Below are 17,899 nucleotides of genomic sequence, written 5' to 3' on the forward strand. Positions count from 1 at the left end.
ACGGAGAACTGAGCCCATTTCCTGAGCGACGTGGGGACCTGTAGCATCCTTTGTGCTCCCCTCACCGTTTGCTGCTTATACTGTATGTGGTTTAAAGTGTCTGACTGACAATTATTGTAATTAGATTTTGGGTGTGCTTTGTAGCTAGTTTTGGTTTGGAGTCCACTCTGATTGACAATGTTAATCATGACTCTCTCTACAGAAGTAGAATGTCCGAAAGATGTTGTTGTGCTTTCCAAACCTGTTGAAATTCCTCAGCTGGCATATCCTTACACTTGAATCCAAGTTTTATTGTGCTGTCAAACTTCAAATGAATGTGTACTCATGCCCTACCTTGTCAGGTTCCCTGTGACTCGTGTTGCAAACTGTTTTAGCAATTTCGCTCGACTTGCTGGTGACCACCTTCCCCTTTTTTTCCCCCCATGTAACTCAGGATAGAATTATCATACCAATACAATGAAAATGACAATGAAAATGACTAACATAGCAATGAAATACTTTCATTGCTATGTTTGTCCAAATAGCAGACTGGATGAGTGGACATGTAGTCGTTTAGGTTGTGGATAACGAGCAGCAGGACAATGTGGGAGCAAGTAGAGGTCCATGTGTGGTAGTTGAGCCACTGTTTCATGATTTAGGTAATTTCATTTGTCCTCATCACTGGGATGCTGTTTGGTGACAACATAATGATCCGGTGGCAAGCAGAGCAAGTGGGAATCTGGAAATGGAAATTGAAGTGGGAAGCATCTGGAAATGACCTATAACTTTTGTCCAGAGATTTCAGCAGGCTAGTTATGCAGGTGACATACTGCTGAAATCCTGTTAGCATCTTGTCACCATGACGACAATTTAAATTTCTTAGAAGTAGTTTCATTTTTCCCTTGTTTTCTTTTGCAGTGGATTTATTTTTTGGTGGGAAACAAATCTGAGTTTTCATCTTGGGAGATAAAAGGGAGGCAGCCAAAATTCCAATGACAGGATTATACTTTTCTCTGCAAGTTGAGCACCAACCAGGGTCGGTTGGAGAACAGGCGGAGGTCGGTACACACGGGTTGGCGATCAGGGATACGGAAGTACTCGAACGGGGCATGAAGCTCAACGATCTGGCGCGGACCAGTCGTCATCGGGGTCATATAAATACACAGGATAATCAGTCCGCATGAGGCGCAGGTGTGCGCCTTCCAATCAGTGCAACCGCACGGGCACCCGCACAGCCCGGGCTGGAGCGGCAGGATCATGACAGTACCCCCCGTCAAAGGCACGGCTCCCAGATGTAACCCTAACCCTAAACGAAAGAAACAGACAATAATTAACACAGGCAGGGGTGGGCGGAAGGGGGGTCCGGAGGAGGGCACGCGCCCCCCCCCCTCCCCCCGAAGCCCAGTCTGGTGGCCATCCAGGCCACCAAACGCAAGGCGTCCAGGTGGACAGGTCAGGAGGACGACCCGGACGCCAAGCACCAGGGTCCCCACGGGGTGATTTGGGTGGACGACCTCTGTGAGGAACCAAACGGCGAAGCAGGAACCAGACCGAGGCAGGCAACTGCTCCGGACGAGAACCTTCCACACCGTGGTTGCGAGACGACCAGGGATTGGTCGCCACCGAGGCTTGGTCAGGAGGCAGCCGTGGATTGGTCACCAACGAGGCCAGGTCATGAAGCGGCTGGGAGCCATCAGGAGCGAAGAAGATGATGGAGAGAAGGACCAGAGCCATGACCGCCACCATCACAGCCATCCTGAAGTCTCTCCAGCTCCAGGGTGGCTCAACAGAACGCCCCAGCTCCTGTCGCCGTCGAGACAGGGGTGTGAGACGGCTGCGGGCCGGTCGCCGCTGGTACTCCTGGACAGGAACGTGAGAAGGCGGCGGCAACATCGCGACCTCCTCCTGGACAGGAACGAGAGAAGGCGGTGGCAGCGGCATCACCACCTCCTCCTAGAAGGGAACATGAGAAGGCAGCAGCGCCATCGCCACCTCCTGGACGGAAACATGAGGCGGCTGGGGAACCGTCGCCACCTCCTGGACAGGAACGTGAGAAGGCGGCATCACCACCTCTTCCTCCTGTACGGGAACGTGAGGCGACTGGGGAACCGTCGCCACCTCCTGGACAGGAACGTGAGAAGGCGGCGTCAGTGCCACCTCCTCTTGGACATCAACGTGAGAAAGTGATGGCACCATCGCCACCTCCTGGACGGTAACATATGGACGTGCCCGTCGCCGTCGGAGCAGGAATGGGGGACGACCGCAGGCCGGTCTCCGACGAAGCAGGAACGGGGAGGGACCGCGGACTGGTCGCCGACAGAGCAGGGACGGGGAGCGACCGTGGACCAGTCGCCGACAGAGCAGGAACGGGGAGCGACCGCGGGCCGGTCGGCGACGAAGCAGGAAAGGGGAGCGACCGCGGGCCGGTCGGCGACGAAGCAGGAAAGGGGAGCGACCGCGGGCCGGTCGCCGACGAAGCAGGAACGTTGAGCGACCGCGGGCCGGTCGCCGACGAAGCAGGAACGGGGAGCAACCGTGGGCCGGTCGCCACTGGTACTCCAGGGCATGGACGAGAAGCGGCTGCGGAGACGTCACCACCTCGTGGACATCAACGTGAGACGGCATCGAGTCGGTCCCCACTGCCACGTGAGCTTGCAGTGCTTTCGTTGAAACAGCAACGTGAGCATGGTGCGGTGGCGGATCTGTTTCCAGGGCGAAGTGAACGTGAGTCAGCAGAGAGTCAGTCGAAACTGACACGTGGGCGTGTCTCGGGAGCGGGTCAGTTCCAACTGCCGCGTGAGCTCTGCTCGGAACAGCCAAAACTTTGACGTGGGAATGGCGAGGAGGCGGATCCGTTTCCACAGCTACGTGCGCTTGGCGAGGTGGCGAGTCCGTTCCTACTGCAACGTGCACTTTGCGAGGTGGCGGGTCCGTTCCCACTGCAGCGTGAATCTGCGTCAGCGGCGAGTCTGTCGCGGTTGCAACGTCAGCGTAGCTCGGCTGGTTCGCCAGTCCTTGCCGGACCTGGGCCGTGACAGCCGCCAGTTCGGCGCTCTGCCGCTCTATCTGCGCCCGCATTTCGCGGCAGAACACCTCATGATTTGGTGGCTCCTCTTCCCTCTGGGCTGGAAGCTTCGCCACCAGCTGCGGGTCTGCCGGTTTTGCCGTTGCCGGCGAGGAGTGGGAAGACGCTGTCTTAGTCGCCGCACAGCGGGAGGCACAAGGGAGCGCCCGGCCGGGGCGTCTCCTCTGACTGCCACGCAGAGGTCCCAGGTAGATGGGCAAGCGGGTTCCCACAAAGGGGTTAGTGTACTCGGACCTACCGGGCGAAGACGCTCGGGTGCTGGAAACGCGGGGAGGTGAAACAAACTGACTGGGATGAAAGACCGGGCAAAGAGATTCATAATCAAAATCATTGGAGTCGTACTCAGGCAACCGGTCATACAAATCAAGGTCCTCCTCATATTCCGAAAAGTCAGAGTTCAGAAGAAAATGAGGAGCAGGACGGGTCGTGGTCAGGATGTATACATAGCTCACTGGCGGGGCGTAAGACACGAAAGCAGAGGACGTCAAGGAGCCTACCCGGATCGGACAGGCTTGGTCCTCCGGCAGATGGTCTACCTTGCGTCAGTCCCGGCGACGACGGGTCTTCCTGCTGGGTCCTGTTTTGGCCAGATCGTTCTGTCATGACCCATCGGAACAGGAGTATGACCCAAATGCAAGGCTCGGAAGATGCAAGGTAGTTCGGGGAGAAACGTTTATTATTCCGTGGTCGGGGATCGGGCAGGCAGTCAGGTGCAGAAGCGGTAGTTGGGACATCGGGAGAAGAGAGCAGGTGAGCGGGCAGGCAGGAGTCGGTACACGGGAGATCGATCAAGGAAGGCAGAAGCGTCAAGGGAGTCAGGTTTACAGGGTCGGTCGGAAAACAGGCGGAGGTCGGTACACATGGGTTGACGATCAGGGATACAGAAATACTCGAATGGGGCATGAAGCTCAACGATCTGGCGCGAACCAGTCGTCATCGGGGTCATATAAATACATGATGGATAATCAGCCCGCATGAGGCGCAGGTGCGCCTCCCAATCAGCGCAACCGCGCGGGCACCCGCACAGCCCGGGCTGGAGCAGCAGGATCATGACATCAGTGAACACAGTTAAACTTGGGAATAATGATTGAAGAGAGTCATATTATATTATATTATCATCATATTTATTTACTTCTCTCCCATCTGGATGTTTACAAAAGACTGTCAAGAAGCTTCAGTTTGCAAGTGAAGTTCTCAATTTGCCTTAATTTCTTGTGTGGAAAATCCATCAGTAAAACCAATGAACTGCTAATCACTTTGTAAACAAATTAAAATGAACGTCTGCAGATTTAAAGTCTAAAAAAAATATTATTTAGTAGTTACACAAAAATGTAATCACGTACGAAATAATAAAGACTCCAAATTGCCATTAGGTGCGATTGTGAGTGTGACTGTTGTCTGTCTTTATGTGTCCTGGGATTGCCTGGCAACCAGTTCAGGGTGTAACCTGCCTCCTGCCCGATGACAGCTGAGATTGGCTCCAACACTCCCGTGACCCTCGTGAGGATGAGCAGCTCAGAAAATGGATGGATGGTTGGAAGGATTTACATTAAATCATCAGCGTTCTGGATGTGTGTTGACACAAAAGTTTGGTAACCACTGGACCAAGAGAAACTGGATGTGGAGTTGGTGTGAATGGACAACCTGTTGTGTGATCCAGAGTGGAGCACCAGCAGCGTGAGTGATTTGGGGGAATAAGCGGGGTAGCCTGCGAGCAGCTGTATTGCTAAGGGCTAGAGCAGTGCAGAGCAGAACTGTTGGGCCTGCAGGGAACTCAGGAGAGGGCGAAGCACCTGGCCAACACCCTATAAACATCTCTGGTCAATGCTCCATCTCCTGCCTTCTCTCATCCCACTCCAAGAATGTCTCACCATACCAAGGTCGAAGGCCCTTCTTAACACACCACTCCCTTCAACCCCCTCCCCTTCTCTATGAGGACTGACCAATAGATACTTTTCAGTGACGTCACGCCGAGCACGTGTTTTTTGTTTACAACGCCATCTTGGAGGGCAAGATCGTGTCTACTTATCAAGGCAGACTCATCGTTGTTGGACCTAAACTCGACAGTATTATCAGATGTTGCACAACAATTGGACAGTTATCACAAACAACGATATACAGAAAAGATACAAGCAATATCCTCACCACCACCACCGCCAACATACATACGTACAAAACATGCACCTACCAGAAATGAAATACTCGCTGCACAGTCGAGAGTACATGGTGGGCGCCATGTTGTCCCTCTTCATGACAGATACCCATCTATTGCACCTTTCTTTGTTGGGTGGGCATCGTTAAAAATGTATACTGTAATGTTTTGGCTATGGTCACAAATGAACACTGTAACCAGAGGTGATTGAGGCACTTGCGCTGGAGTGAAGAATAAAGAAAGAAGGGAAACAAGAAATGTGAAACTCGAGAGCAAGTATTGTCTCGACAAGACAGCAAGATAAGGAAGTGAGCTAGAGAGGCCTTCGGGGGGGGGACAAAATAAATATCACCCATGTTATAAAGTACAGTTGGACTCACGTCTATGTTATTCAATAACACGGCAGCAAGATCATAACATGGTGTCAGAGTGATGGTAGTATAACTAAGGACTCACGAAAAAAAGGAACTCAGGGAAAAAAAAAAAACAAAGACAAACTGGAAGCGTTCAGTGTTCCAACTCATCCAATTTACCAGATGCGCGGCGGAGAATCAAGCAACACTGTTCTGCCCCAAGTGTTTAATATGTTAAGAAGATCGATTTTATTAGAAAATATCTGTGTTGTTAATTTTGAGAGTGCATTGCTGAGCTTTTATTTTGAAACTGTAGAATGCAGGAAGTAGGAAGCGCTGAGCAGAGCGAAAAATGGTAAAAAGCATATCAACAGTTGAAAGATGTAGCACGTTGAAATCAGCTTATTCCTGTGCATGAATCCGTCAGAAAGCAATGGCTGTGAGTAATTTATGTTCTTTACATGTTTCAGAAGTATTGTTAGTAACTTTAACAGTATCTTTGTGCATATTTGTGAGCTGCACTGATTTAGTAACTTTACATGTTGTGTTCATTCTCATGAGATAGCTAGCAGCAGTATGTGTATCTGCTACTCACTTCACTAGAATGCTGTTGCTGTTTGTGCTTAGACTTACTGAATGTGAATGTTTAATTCATATACTAATGGAAGATGTTGATACTCCATACTGATTTGACATTGCAGTCTATCTAGTATGTTTTGTATTTCTTTTTCTAGTTTCACTCCATTTTCATTGTGTCACCCGACTTGACCTGTTAAGAAGTCATTAAAGGAGCAAGCACGCTCACTTCCTGGCTCTTGAAAAGGAGTTTGGCTGGCTGTTTAGTCATGTTAGCACTTTGGAAGTAAAACACATGAAGAGAACAATACAGTGAAAAGCCAGTGAATCAGAAGGATTTGTCTGCCATAGTTATGGAAGCACAAGCAATAGAAAGGGAGGAGAAAGTGGCATTAGTGTTCAGCTCCAACTCCAAAGCCACTTCCAAGTCTTCAGTAGTTAGTGCTGCTGCTAGAGCTAGAGCTAAAGCCGAAGCTGCACGCACCAGATCCACGTTCACTCAGAAGGAGTTAGAACTGAAAAGACAGAGCTAGATTGGATTTGGAAAAGGCTACACTAGAAGCGGATTTAGAAGCTCTAGGACTGGAAAAGGCAGCTGCTGCTATTGTAGAGGCTGAAGTTTTAGAAGCTGCAGCAGGACCAGAATATGAGGATAGGTGCAGCGCCATGAGTCACATCTCATCGCAGATAACATGTCAGCATACAAAGGCATATGTGGAACATCAGGCTCGAGCCAGCTTTGAAACTGCATCGTCTGTGGATATAACTCCTCATTGTTTTAAAGAAGCGTCGCCACTAAGACAGCAGGAAGCTCCTGAATTAACCCCTGCACACAACTGTGATGCCACGCCTACAAGGAACACACAGCAAAGTGAGTACTTATCAGCACCTCAGCCTCAGACAAGCCTGTTTAAGCGCTCCAACCCACACTCTCAGCCTCTCAGCTCGCAACCTCAGAACCCCCAGTCCTCCTTTAAAGCCTATCAGGAGCAGAGCTCTCCCTCATTCAGTCATGCTAGCCAATCAAACCACTTCATACAGAGCAACCCACAGCATTCTTCTTCTGCTCCAGCCGCTAACATGATAGACTTCGCTAGGTACCTCACCCGCAGAGAGTTGGTAACCACTGGGCTCACTAAATTCGATGACCAGCCTGAGAGCTCCAGAGCATGGGAGTCCTCTTTCCTTAACGCCATTCAGGGCTTAGAGTTGACAGCCAGTGAAGAGCTGGACCTCGTGGTAAAATGGCTGGGAAAGGAGTCATCTGAACATGTTAAAAGAATACGTGCTGTCCACTTCACCAATCCTCACGCTGCTCTCGAATTAGCCTGGACAACACTCCAAGAATGCTATGCTACCCCTGAAATGATTGAGAATGCTTTATTCAAACGATTGGACAATTTTCCTCGGCTACCCTCCAAAGATAACATCAAGCTAAGAGAACTTACCGATCTGCTCTTGGAACTATTCTCAGCCAAGCAGGATGGCTATCTACCAGGACTGAGCTACCTTGACACTCCTCGAGGGATTAAGCCAATCGTGGAAAAGCTGCCACTAAACATACAGGAAAAATGGCTGTCTGCTGGCTCAAACTACAAAGAACGGTACAGAGTGTGTTTCCCTCCTTTCTCGTTTTTTTGTTTTCTTTGTCAGATGTCAGGCAAAGGCCAGAAATGACCCTAGTTTTGTGTTGGTGAGCGGTAACCACAGCCATTACCATAGTGAAAGATCCACAACCAAGCATGATAGTGCTAGGAACAGCTGTGTTTGTGCATAGAACAGATGTGTCAATAACAGATTCAAGCTTGTTACACAAAACATCTACTGACAAGAAAGGTAGTGATGACCCAACCAAGTACTGTCCTCTGGAAAAATGTAGAGCTTTTAGAATGAAGCCGCTAATGGAACGCAAAAGGCTGCTAAAAGAATACAGACGTTGTTTCAAGTGCTGTTCTGGTACTCATGTGGCTAGAGAATGTCCAGCAGAGCTGAAATGCAATGAGTGTGAAAGCAATTAACATTGCACTGTCATGCACCCAGACACTGCTGTCTCCCCTGCACCATCTCCTCCGACAGAATCAGACATAGAACAGCAAAACAGCTCTCCTCCAGAAGTGACCTCCAGGTTCACCAAGGTCTGCGGCGAAGGTCTCCCACCAAGGTCCTGCGCCAAGATATGTTTAATCCGGGTTTTTCCCCAAGGACAACGAGAACGCTCAATCATGATGTATGCCATCCTCGACGACCAGAGCAATCGATCACTGGCCAGATCTGAGTTTTTTAAGCTGTTTGACATCCAAGGGGACCATACACCTTACCTGATGAGGACCTGTGCTGGAACCACGGAAATGACTGGGAGAAAGGCTGTTGGTTTTCAGATCGAAGCATTGAATGGTGAAGTGTGTTTGGACTTGCCTCCGCTCATTGAATGTAATGAAGTTACGAGCAACAGATCGGAAATCCCTTCTCCAGAGATCGCTCACTCCCATGCTCACTTGAGATCCATGGCACCTCACATCCCAAAGATCGATCCTAAAGCACAGATCTTAATCCTACTGGGGAGAGACCTCATACAAGTTCACAAGGTGAGAGATCAAATCAATGGACGCCATAACGCTCCCTTTGCCCAGCGTTTGGATTTAGGATGGGTTATAGTAGGGGAGGTTTGCATCAATAGTACATACAAGTCCACTGTATCAGTCCTTAAAACCCATGTCCTACAGAATGGACGCCCATCTTTTCTGATGACCTGCCAGAATCACATCAGTGTGAGAGAGAGAGTAGGCTACGCCGGGGAGCACAGACAGTCTACCACCGCACAGCTGACAACATATCCTGCGTCTGGTGTTACTGCAAAAGATAAACTCGGACGAGATGTGTTCGTGAGAACGGAAGATGATAACAAACCTGCCTTGTCCTTTGAAGATGAGACCTTTCTGGAGATCATGCAAGCAGAGTTCAAGAGAGATGAGCAAAACAATTGGATTGCTCCTCTACCATTCAGAACACCCAGACCTCGCCTTCCAAACAACCGTGCTCAAGCTCTCTCCCGCCTTCATTCATTGCAACGCACATTGAACAAAAAGCCTACAAATCAGAATCCATCTGATTTAGCCACCAGACACTATGTGGTTTACAGGGCCAGAATTCCTTCACAATCCACACCAACCAGAAACACCCAGATCCTTTGAGCTGGTGGATCCTGAGGAAGACGTGGATGTGAGGCCTCAGCTGACCACTCTTGCAACTTCGCTCAGAGAAAGTGAACTCACCTCAGAATGATTCCAACGGTTCTCGACCTGGGAGTCCTTGCTGAGAGCAGTTTTCTTCTTGATCCATCCGATTCGCTCACACAGGACAAACTCAACAGTTACATGTAAAGGATGGCATCAGTGCAACCAACCTCTCACTCCAGAAGAGTTAGAAGCGGCAAAGATCGTCATAATCAAAGCTGCCCAGAGAGATGCTTATCCAGAAGTGTGTGTCACACTACTAGAGAACAGGGCCATACCAAAATCCAGCACGATTCTGAATCTCGACCCTTTCGTGTGTGATGGTCTCCTGCGAATAGGAGGACGTCTGAGACATGCTTCAGTCAATCCTGAGGTCAAAAACCCAATCATTCTCCCGAAACAAAGTCAGGTCACAAGTTTGCTCATGAGTCATCACCATGTGAAGGTGAAACACCAAGGACGGCAGTACACAGAGGGAGCAATCAGGGCTGCTGGTCTGTGGATTGTTGCTGGCAAAAGATTAATAGGCTCAGTTCTTCATCGCTGTGTCACATGCTGCAAGCACAGAGGAAAACTTGAGACACAAAAGATGGCTGACCTCCCTTCAGAACGTCTGAGCTCATCTCCACCATTCACGTATGTAGGGTTAGATGTTTTTGGACCCTGGAATGTGATCAGTCGACGCACAAGAGGCGGAATGGCTCAAAGTAAGCGATGTGCTATACTTTTTACATGTATGAGCACCAGGGCTGTACATGTGGAAGTTATAGAGTCCATGGATACTGCCAGTTTTATCAATGCCCTGCGAAGGTTCTTCGCCTTAAGAGGGCCAGCTAAGCAGCTGAGATCAGACAGAGGCACGAACTTTGTGGGAGCCAGCTCTGAGCTGTGTATGGAACGAGCTGATCCAGGTCAAACCTCCACTCTTAAGTTCCTTCACGAGAATGGTTGTACCTGGGAATTCAATCCCCCACACACATCCCACATGGGAGGAGTCTGGGAGCGCATGATCGGCATAACCCGAAGAATTCTCGACTCCATGTTGCTGGAAACCAGACATACTCACCTGACCCATGAAGTGCTTTGCACCCTCTTGGCAGAGGTATCTGCTATCATCAATGCAAGGCCTTTGATCCCAGTCTCTTCTGATTCCACTTCTCCAATGATGTTGACCCCTGCTATGCTCTTGACCCAAAAACCGGGGATACCTGCTCCACCTAGAGGCTTCAATGAAAAGGATCTCTTCAAGTGTCAGTGGAAACAAGTGCAAGCATTGGCAAACGAATTCTGGTCTCGATGGAGGGATGAATATCTCCACACCCTTCAGCCAAGATGCAAATGGCACACACCACGTCGTCACCTGCAGGTTTGAGACATAGTGCTGCTGAAGCAGAGCCAGACACATCGCAACGAGTGGCCGATGGGGCTTGTCGTCTCCACCTTCCCAAGCAGTGATGCACAGGTCCGCAAAATTGAAGTCAGGACGTAGCAAGACAAAATAAAGACTTTCTTGAGGCCTATCTCTGATGTTGTCTTGCTCCTGGCAAAAGAAAATCAAAGTTAAAGTACAGATGCTTTAGTGGCATTAGTGCCAGACGGGGAGTGTTCTGCCCCAAGTGTTTAATATGTTAAGAAGATCGATTTTATTAGAAAAGATCTGTTTGTGTTGTTAATTTTGAGAGTGCATTGCTGAGCTTTTATTTTGAAACTGTAGAATACAGGAAGTAGGAAGCGCTGAGCAGAGCGAAAAATGGTAAAAAGCATATCAACAGTTGAAAGATGTAGCACGTTGAAATCAGCTTATTCCTGTGCATGAATCCGTCAGAAAGCAATGGCTGTGAGTAATTTATGTTCTTTACATGTTTCAGAAGTATTGTTAGTAACTTTAACAGTATCTTTGTGCATATTTGTGAGCTGCACTGATTTAGTAACTTTACATGTTGTGTTCATTCTCATGAGATAGCTAGCAGCAGTATGTGTATCTGCTACTCACTTCACTAGAATGCTGTTGCTGTTTGTGCTTAGACTTACTGAATGTGAATGTTTAATTCATATACTAATGGAAGATGTTGATACTCCATACTGATTTGACATTGCAGTCTATCTAGTATGTTTTGTATTTCTTTTTCTAGTTTCACTCCATTTTCATTGTGTCACCCGACTTGACCTGTTAAGAAGTCATTAAAGGAGCAAGCACGCTCACTTCCTGGCTCTTGAAAAGGAGTTTGGCTGGCTGTTTATTCATGTTAGCACTTTGGAAGTAAAACACATGAAGAGAACAGTACAAACACGCTGAACTCATGTTCACGGGGCCGCTTAAAAACACAGCTGAAGAGGAAAAGTGCAGTTTCTTCCTGCTGTGGATTGGCCATATAGGACGAGATGCCAGCAATACGGGGATACTGACTGGAGACGAAGTTAAGTTGCTGAAAACTTATTAAAAATAATTCTCTGATTACCTCACTCCAAAAGCAAACCCCGTATTTGCGAAATATAAGTTTCATGAGAAGACGCAAGGTAACTGTGAGTCATATGAGCACTTCGTGACAGAAATCAAGCTGTTGGTTAAAGACTGTAACTACACAAACAGCGATGAGCTGGTCATTGACCACATAGTTTTCGCTAGCAACTCACCGTGTATGCGCGAAAAGTTACTCAGCCAGAGGCCGGCGCTCACGCTTGAAAAAGTGCACCTCAAGGCTATGGCGAGCAACAACCACGAAGTTCACGTTATCCACCGCCAACACTGTGGGTGCTAGTAGGCATATTGATAGCCCAAAGACCAACGTAAAGATATATAAAAAGTGTGGAGGATATCACAGTAAATTGGCTGAATGCCCAGCAAAAGGTAAACAATGCCTGAAGTGCCTGACCCCTTTTTCCTGTCTGTTCTTACAACCATTAGCCACACAATAAAATACCATGATAAAAAGGCTGTAAGACGCTTATAAGCAAGCCAATATTCGCAAAAAGATTGCTAAAAAACGCGAGTTGTATTGTAGTTTTGCCGTCCAGTGGGTGTCGTAAACAAATGTTATGTGACTCATGACATCAGGTGAAAAGTATCTAATGTGAGGCTTTTCATCCAGCAAGGTTTTTGGAGATTTCTTAACCTGGTCACAGGCAGCCCATTGTTTTCTGAAGGTCATTTTGGTATTGCCCACTGTGCCCCAATAAATCTCATCAATGTATCTACTTGTCTCTCCTTCCATCATAAATGCAACTTTCAGATAGACAATATTGCTTTACAATACCCCAAGTCCTCTTTTAATGTCTCACGAGCAATGGGAAGCACATATGAGATTTCATACACAGTCACACGGACTCCCTCATTGTTCCTCCAATAAAACAGTGCCTCCAACAAGCAGGCCTTTTGTTTCTGCCACGCTCAGTCAGTCAGTCGACATAATCATGAAAAGATTTTTGAATAGCCCCCTTTCCTCTCATAATTCAGAAGTCATCTAGAAGGTGTTACAAATATTTCAAAAGGCACAGAATGGAACAGCAGTATGAGCCTCACAAACACGTCATCATTATCCTCATTTTTGTCCACTCTTGGAGGACTGTGGTGTTTTTCATGTGGATATACCTCTATACATGTCTGCATGTGTGTGCGTGTGTGTGTGTATCTGAATCTGGCATTGACAGAAGTCAGTTTCTTTAACCACTCATGGCCTATTTGTGGAGGGTTTTGGCAGGTGGTGGTACACTACTACTCACTACTTCTGGGATAGAAGTCATTTTTATGGAGAGATAAATAGAGAGATTATTTGTCCTTGGTTAGTAGATATTCTTGCAATCAATTTATAAAAAGAAAACTCACCCTGAAACAGAATGTTTGTTTTATGTTTAACTGTGAGCACCGATCACCAGAGGATTCAGTTGTGTTAATGCAGTAGTTTTGAAATTGGGGAGCATGTCTTGATATCTATTTATTGTTTTTGAAGAAATGTACATCTATTTTAAATCGTTTACAGAAAGACATGCTAACTGCACCAAAGGCAGGAAGAGGCAGAAGCCCATGTACGACATGAACGTGCCTGAATTGCCGCTGACAGGCCACGGTGGAGTCATGAATGACAGGTGCGAGTAGCTCTGGGACGAACATTCAGATGTGCTGTTTCCGGAGGATGCTGAGCTGTAAGTGGAGTAAGCTTCCCCCCAAGTAGTAACAGCGATACCTTGTTGAGGCGGACTGTGACAAGGAATGCTGCATGTGGGACCAAAAGATGGAGGCATACAAGCATTTCACCAGGAAGCTCCACAAAGAAGAAGAAGCCAAGCGACACAGAGGCGATATTGCGAAACAAGGGGCCAACAAGGCTCTGTATGTAAAAGATGCAGAGGAGGAGGACAGAATTGTGTTTAACTTCCCTTTTTTGGAACACACAAATTACTGGATCATGGACGGATATTTACGGCATGTCCAAGTTGAGCCTTACGTCTAACGTCTTCCGAAAAAGAAATGTAAATACTCTGCTAAGGCAATGAAGATGATTCAACCTCTCACATCTATTATTTTCTCATTTTTAAATATTCATTTTCAAACGTGTAATTTTGTGGATCCAGACAGAATTGTATCCTTTGAAACACTCAAATGTTGTGAAACAATTACCAACATTCAACAAATCTCTCCAGAGGGGAATGTGTGTTTGTATTCTTTACAAATAACAAAAACAAATAACTTCTAGTGGTTTGTGCTTTGTAATTATTTGTTGAAGAATGTGACATTTATTTTCTGTAAACCAAAGTGGTTGTGTTTTCAATAAATGTAAGAAAGAGATGTATGTTCAACAACAAAAAAAGAAGAAATTCAACAATATGTGTTTGTCCATGGACCACTGGTCCCATTTGTGATTTTTATTCTGAAAATAACAAAACAAAAAACAGATTTTTTTTTTTTTAAACGATAAACAGAAGATGTCATGGTGGACCTATAGTACTGCACGTTCTATTTCTGAATAACTGCCTTAGTTTGGACTAGATGTTAGAGTTCTCCAGGAAAATAAGTGAGGACAAGAGGACTTTTGCAACACAATTGAAGTAATGACAGAGTGAAGACGAAGCAGTCCTCTCAATCTCAAAACCTCAACTCCTCCAATTCATCTTCCATGCAAACCTGTGAGCAAAGTTTCACAGTTTTTTTTTTTTTTTTAATTTCCCTACTCACAAGCAAATTACTTACAGTTAGAAATGGTGTTGCGATGACATCAGTCTGTAAGTGTAAATTACAGTATACTTTTTATTATATACGCTATAAATATTTTATTGTCACATGCTACTATGTAGGCGGCACAGTGGATCAGCTGGTAAAGTGTTGGTTTCACAGTTCTGAGGTGCCGGGTTCAATCCCGAACCCGCTTGTGTAGAGTTTGCATGTTCTCCCTGCCCCTGTGTGGGTTTCCTCAGGGCACTCCGGTTTCCTCCCACATTCCAAAAACATGCAATATTAATTGGACACTCTAAATTGCCCCTAGGTGTGATTGTGAGTGCGGCTGTTTGTCTTTGCATTCTGTAAACCCTTTTGCATTATGTTCACCCATTTTGGATTTATCAGCATTTGGCCACGACATTCTTCAGCTTGCTGGTTGTGTGCTCCCTGACAGCGCCGTTACTTCCCCCCATACACTCTTCACCCTTTTTGTGCCACGCTGGGCTGTTTGCACTATTGCAGTGGTCTGGCTGTGAGATTTTATTGAGTGGAGAATATCAGCATCAGTGGACTCTGGCCATTTGTCTACAATGCTGAAACCGTGAGACGATTACCCCAGCATGACGCTCCCTGGCCGAAGTCCACTGGGTGAAAAATGCATCCCGGAGGAGATTTGGAGACCAATGAGAGCCAGTGATATAGCTAAGTGAAGCGAGCAAGAAAACTAAATGGGCCAGGAGAATTGAACCTTTCGTTTTGTGTGTGTGTGCGTAAGTGTGCTCTATACTTGCTAATGAATGAACTATTGGCTGCTGAAAATTGAAGTTGTTTGTTTACATTCATTCTCATAGCAAACGTGAGCGATGTTATTGAAGGTGTAATCACCAGATTACAATTTCAGTGTTTGGACTCAAACCAAACATTCTGATCTACAATAACAAGTTACAATTTACAATTTACTTTCTGTCACGGACGAGACTCGGGGGTGGACCCAAATGCACGACTCAGGTGAGAGGTAAGCAGTGCGGAATAAGCCTTTATTTGTTCCAATGTCGGTTACCAGGGAGTCAGTCCAAACAAGCAGCAAGATCAGTAACGGCAGGCTTACGGGGTAGGTCGGGAGACAGGCGTTGGTCGGTACACGGGAGGTAGACGTCAGGAGTACGGTAGTGCGGGAATGAGGCATGAGAGGCAACGATCTAGCAGAGTAATAGTCGTCCCCCGGGTCCTATATGTACTGGGTCTTAATCAAAGGTCATGAGGCGCAGGTGTGCACCTTCAGACTAGCTGGCCACGCCCAGCCCTGGCTGGAATCCAGGAGCATGACACTTTCGACAACATTTGGACTGTGCAACAAGGAGGGAGGAAAAACTACAGCTTCTATGGGCTAAATATCAATTGTAAACTGATATTTTCTTCTCATTCTTTTCTTCCGTGGTTATTTTTATAGTTAAGCAAGCTGGTGAAAAGTTGTGGCGATGCTGTATGAGGTTTGTTGTTTTGTGTTTTAAAATCCTGTTGAGAACTTGCCAAGTCTTCAGGCAGCCCAGTCAACCAAAGTCTCATTGCTTTGCTGCAACAAATGTAACCACTGTAGTCTTGAAAGTGACTTTTGTCATTCCAAGTAGGGATTTGGCGGGGGGTATCTAAATCCTTCTCATTCATTCTTAGTTGAAAATATAATTTAGGCATTTGAATAATTTGGGCATGCATTTGTTGCTGAATTCTCATAATTTAGTTTTAGTTAGAACAAAGCAGATTTGTATCACACACGTTGACCCAGGATCCCCATCATGCAGCATGGTTGCTCTTCTGCAGTTTCCTTTGGTTGTGGAAAATAACGATGAGTATTTAATCAAAATAGCTTGAACAGTCTCCAGCACACCTGTTACCCTTGTGAGGATAAGACTGTGAACAGATGGATGATACTTTTGTTTCTTTTTTTTCTTTTAAATGTAATTCAGTTTGAAAAATATGTTGATCTTGTAACCTTATTTTGTCTGCTTAAAATATGTGCCAATATGAGACACCGATCTCTATGTCTTCCAGTCCTGAAGCGTGTGGTGTAGAACCAGGATTGCATCTCAGTCGATGGACTTCAGAAGTGGTACTAAATAGGCAGACCCTGGGCCTTAATATTTAAAAATATTTCAAAAGTATTGCTCTTATTTAATACAAATTCAAATATAATGTGCTCATATGATATTTGCTCCTCAGCTCTGTTCTTGATACTTTTGATGCTGAGACCGGCCAAACCTTCCTGGGACATGATTGACCTCGAATAGAATTTTAATCATTAGACTTTTGAAAAGGTCGTCTCCTCTTGAAAAAGTGACGGGAGGAACGAGAGCAATTCTGAGATGATCACAACGGTTAAACTATATGTGTGAGAAATCATTTCCATGTATGAATTTAGGAGACAAAGTTTGCACTTTGTTGGGAATTTGGGTAGATTCTTCACCTTTTGCTCACGCACTTTGCTTCCCAGATTTGAATACCCCTTGAAATGCAACATGGGTCCAATCACCTCATATTTTCTGTAAACTTCTCATCATAAATGCTTGGGAAATGTATTAAAACAGCATTTCTGTCCATCATTACAGTTAATCTTTCCTGCATAGCTGAGGTGAGTGTATCCACAATGACACGGAAAAATGAAACTTCTAGCTTCTTCTGAGCATCACTGGCGGGCTCATCACTGGCCTGATAGGGGAAGTTGTACTTGATCAATCTTAAACTTTTGGTTTCAGCAAAGCCTCCACCTTCCTGTGGTTAATGAAGACTATTTTACTTTTGTTGCACTTTCATTATTTGCTTAAATCTGACCTTATACATTGAATCAATAGATAAAGTGTTGTCCATTTGCTAATCAGACAAGGATGTGTTGTGGAGCCGGTGGTTGTCCTTGATCTTTGTACACAGAAAACCGTCTGGCGCCATCCTCCTCTCCCAGGCATTGCCGAGGAGACGAACGACACCAGATAAGGAGCGGAAAGTTACTATCCTGGCCCAGGACCAGAATGTGGGGGGGCCAGCCAGTTTTACCATGGACCCATACAAATAAAAACATTGTGTTACCGGGCTATGTTTGGCTATCCTCCCAGAAGACACATGTCTCGTGTGTGGCAGATACCTCGATAAAACCCGGACGTCTGTACTGGACATTACTTTGTAATAAATCCATTTGCTGTTAACTTTTTCTAATCATTGGTCATATCTTCCTCGACTCGTGAACACGCGTAGGGTCCAAACTCGCAAATCCCTACATTATGCACGTGTGTTTGTTTACCGCCCAAGAAGATCTCTTGCCAGTTGCCCTGTGGGCCTACTGCTTGAGACTTTTGTTGATTATTTTCAAAAGATTGACTG

At 46.3% G+C, this 17,899-nt stretch overlaps 1 protein-coding gene and 1 long non-coding RNA gene across 5 annotated transcripts; both read left to right on the plus strand.

Moving 5' to 3' along the window:
* The first annotated feature begins 5,871 nt into the window (after positions 1-5,871).
* LOC133509143 (uncharacterized) lies at positions 5,872-14,165 on the plus strand. 4 transcript variants are annotated; one of them, XM_061835894.1, is made up of 4 exons: positions 5,872-6,008; positions 6,304-11,215; positions 11,511-11,795; positions 13,356-14,165. In XM_061835894.1, exon 2 carries the CDS (start codon positions 8,176-8,178, stop codon positions 9,334-9,336), a length of 1,161 nt encoding a protein of 386 aa, XP_061691878.1. In that variant the 5' UTR covers positions 5,872-6,008; positions 6,304-8,175; the 3' UTR covers positions 9,337-11,215; positions 11,511-11,795; positions 13,356-14,165. The 4 variants fall into 3 exon arrangements, with proteins under 4 accessions (XP_061691878.1, XP_061691877.1, XP_061691879.1 ...); XM_061835893.1 differs by having other exon boundaries at positions 11,511-14,165; XM_061835892.1 differs by lacking the exon at positions 11,511-11,795.
* A 1,454-nt stretch (positions 14,166-15,619) lies between these two features.
* On the plus strand, positions 15,620-17,672 carry LOC133508904 (uncharacterized). Its single transcript, XR_009797180.1, has 4 exons — positions 15,620-16,020; positions 16,580-16,637; positions 17,134-17,156; positions 17,453-17,672. It is a non-coding gene; the product is annotated as an uncharacterized LOC133508904 (long non-coding RNA).
* The last annotated feature ends 227 nt before the right edge of the window (positions 17,673-17,899 follow it).

This window comes from Syngnathoides biaculeatus, chromosome 11, assembly GCF_019802595.1.
Source record: "Syngnathoides biaculeatus isolate LvHL_M chromosome 11, ASM1980259v1, whole genome shotgun sequence".
In the NCBI taxonomy this organism is placed as follows: Eukaryota; Metazoa; Chordata; class Actinopteri; order Syngnathiformes; family Syngnathidae; genus Syngnathoides; species Syngnathoides biaculeatus.

Coding starts and splice junctions, on each gene's coding strand:
- LOC133509143 (XM_061835893.1), top strand. CDS start 8,176: ATGCACCCAGACACTGCTGTCTCCCCTGCACCATCTCCTCCGACAGAA.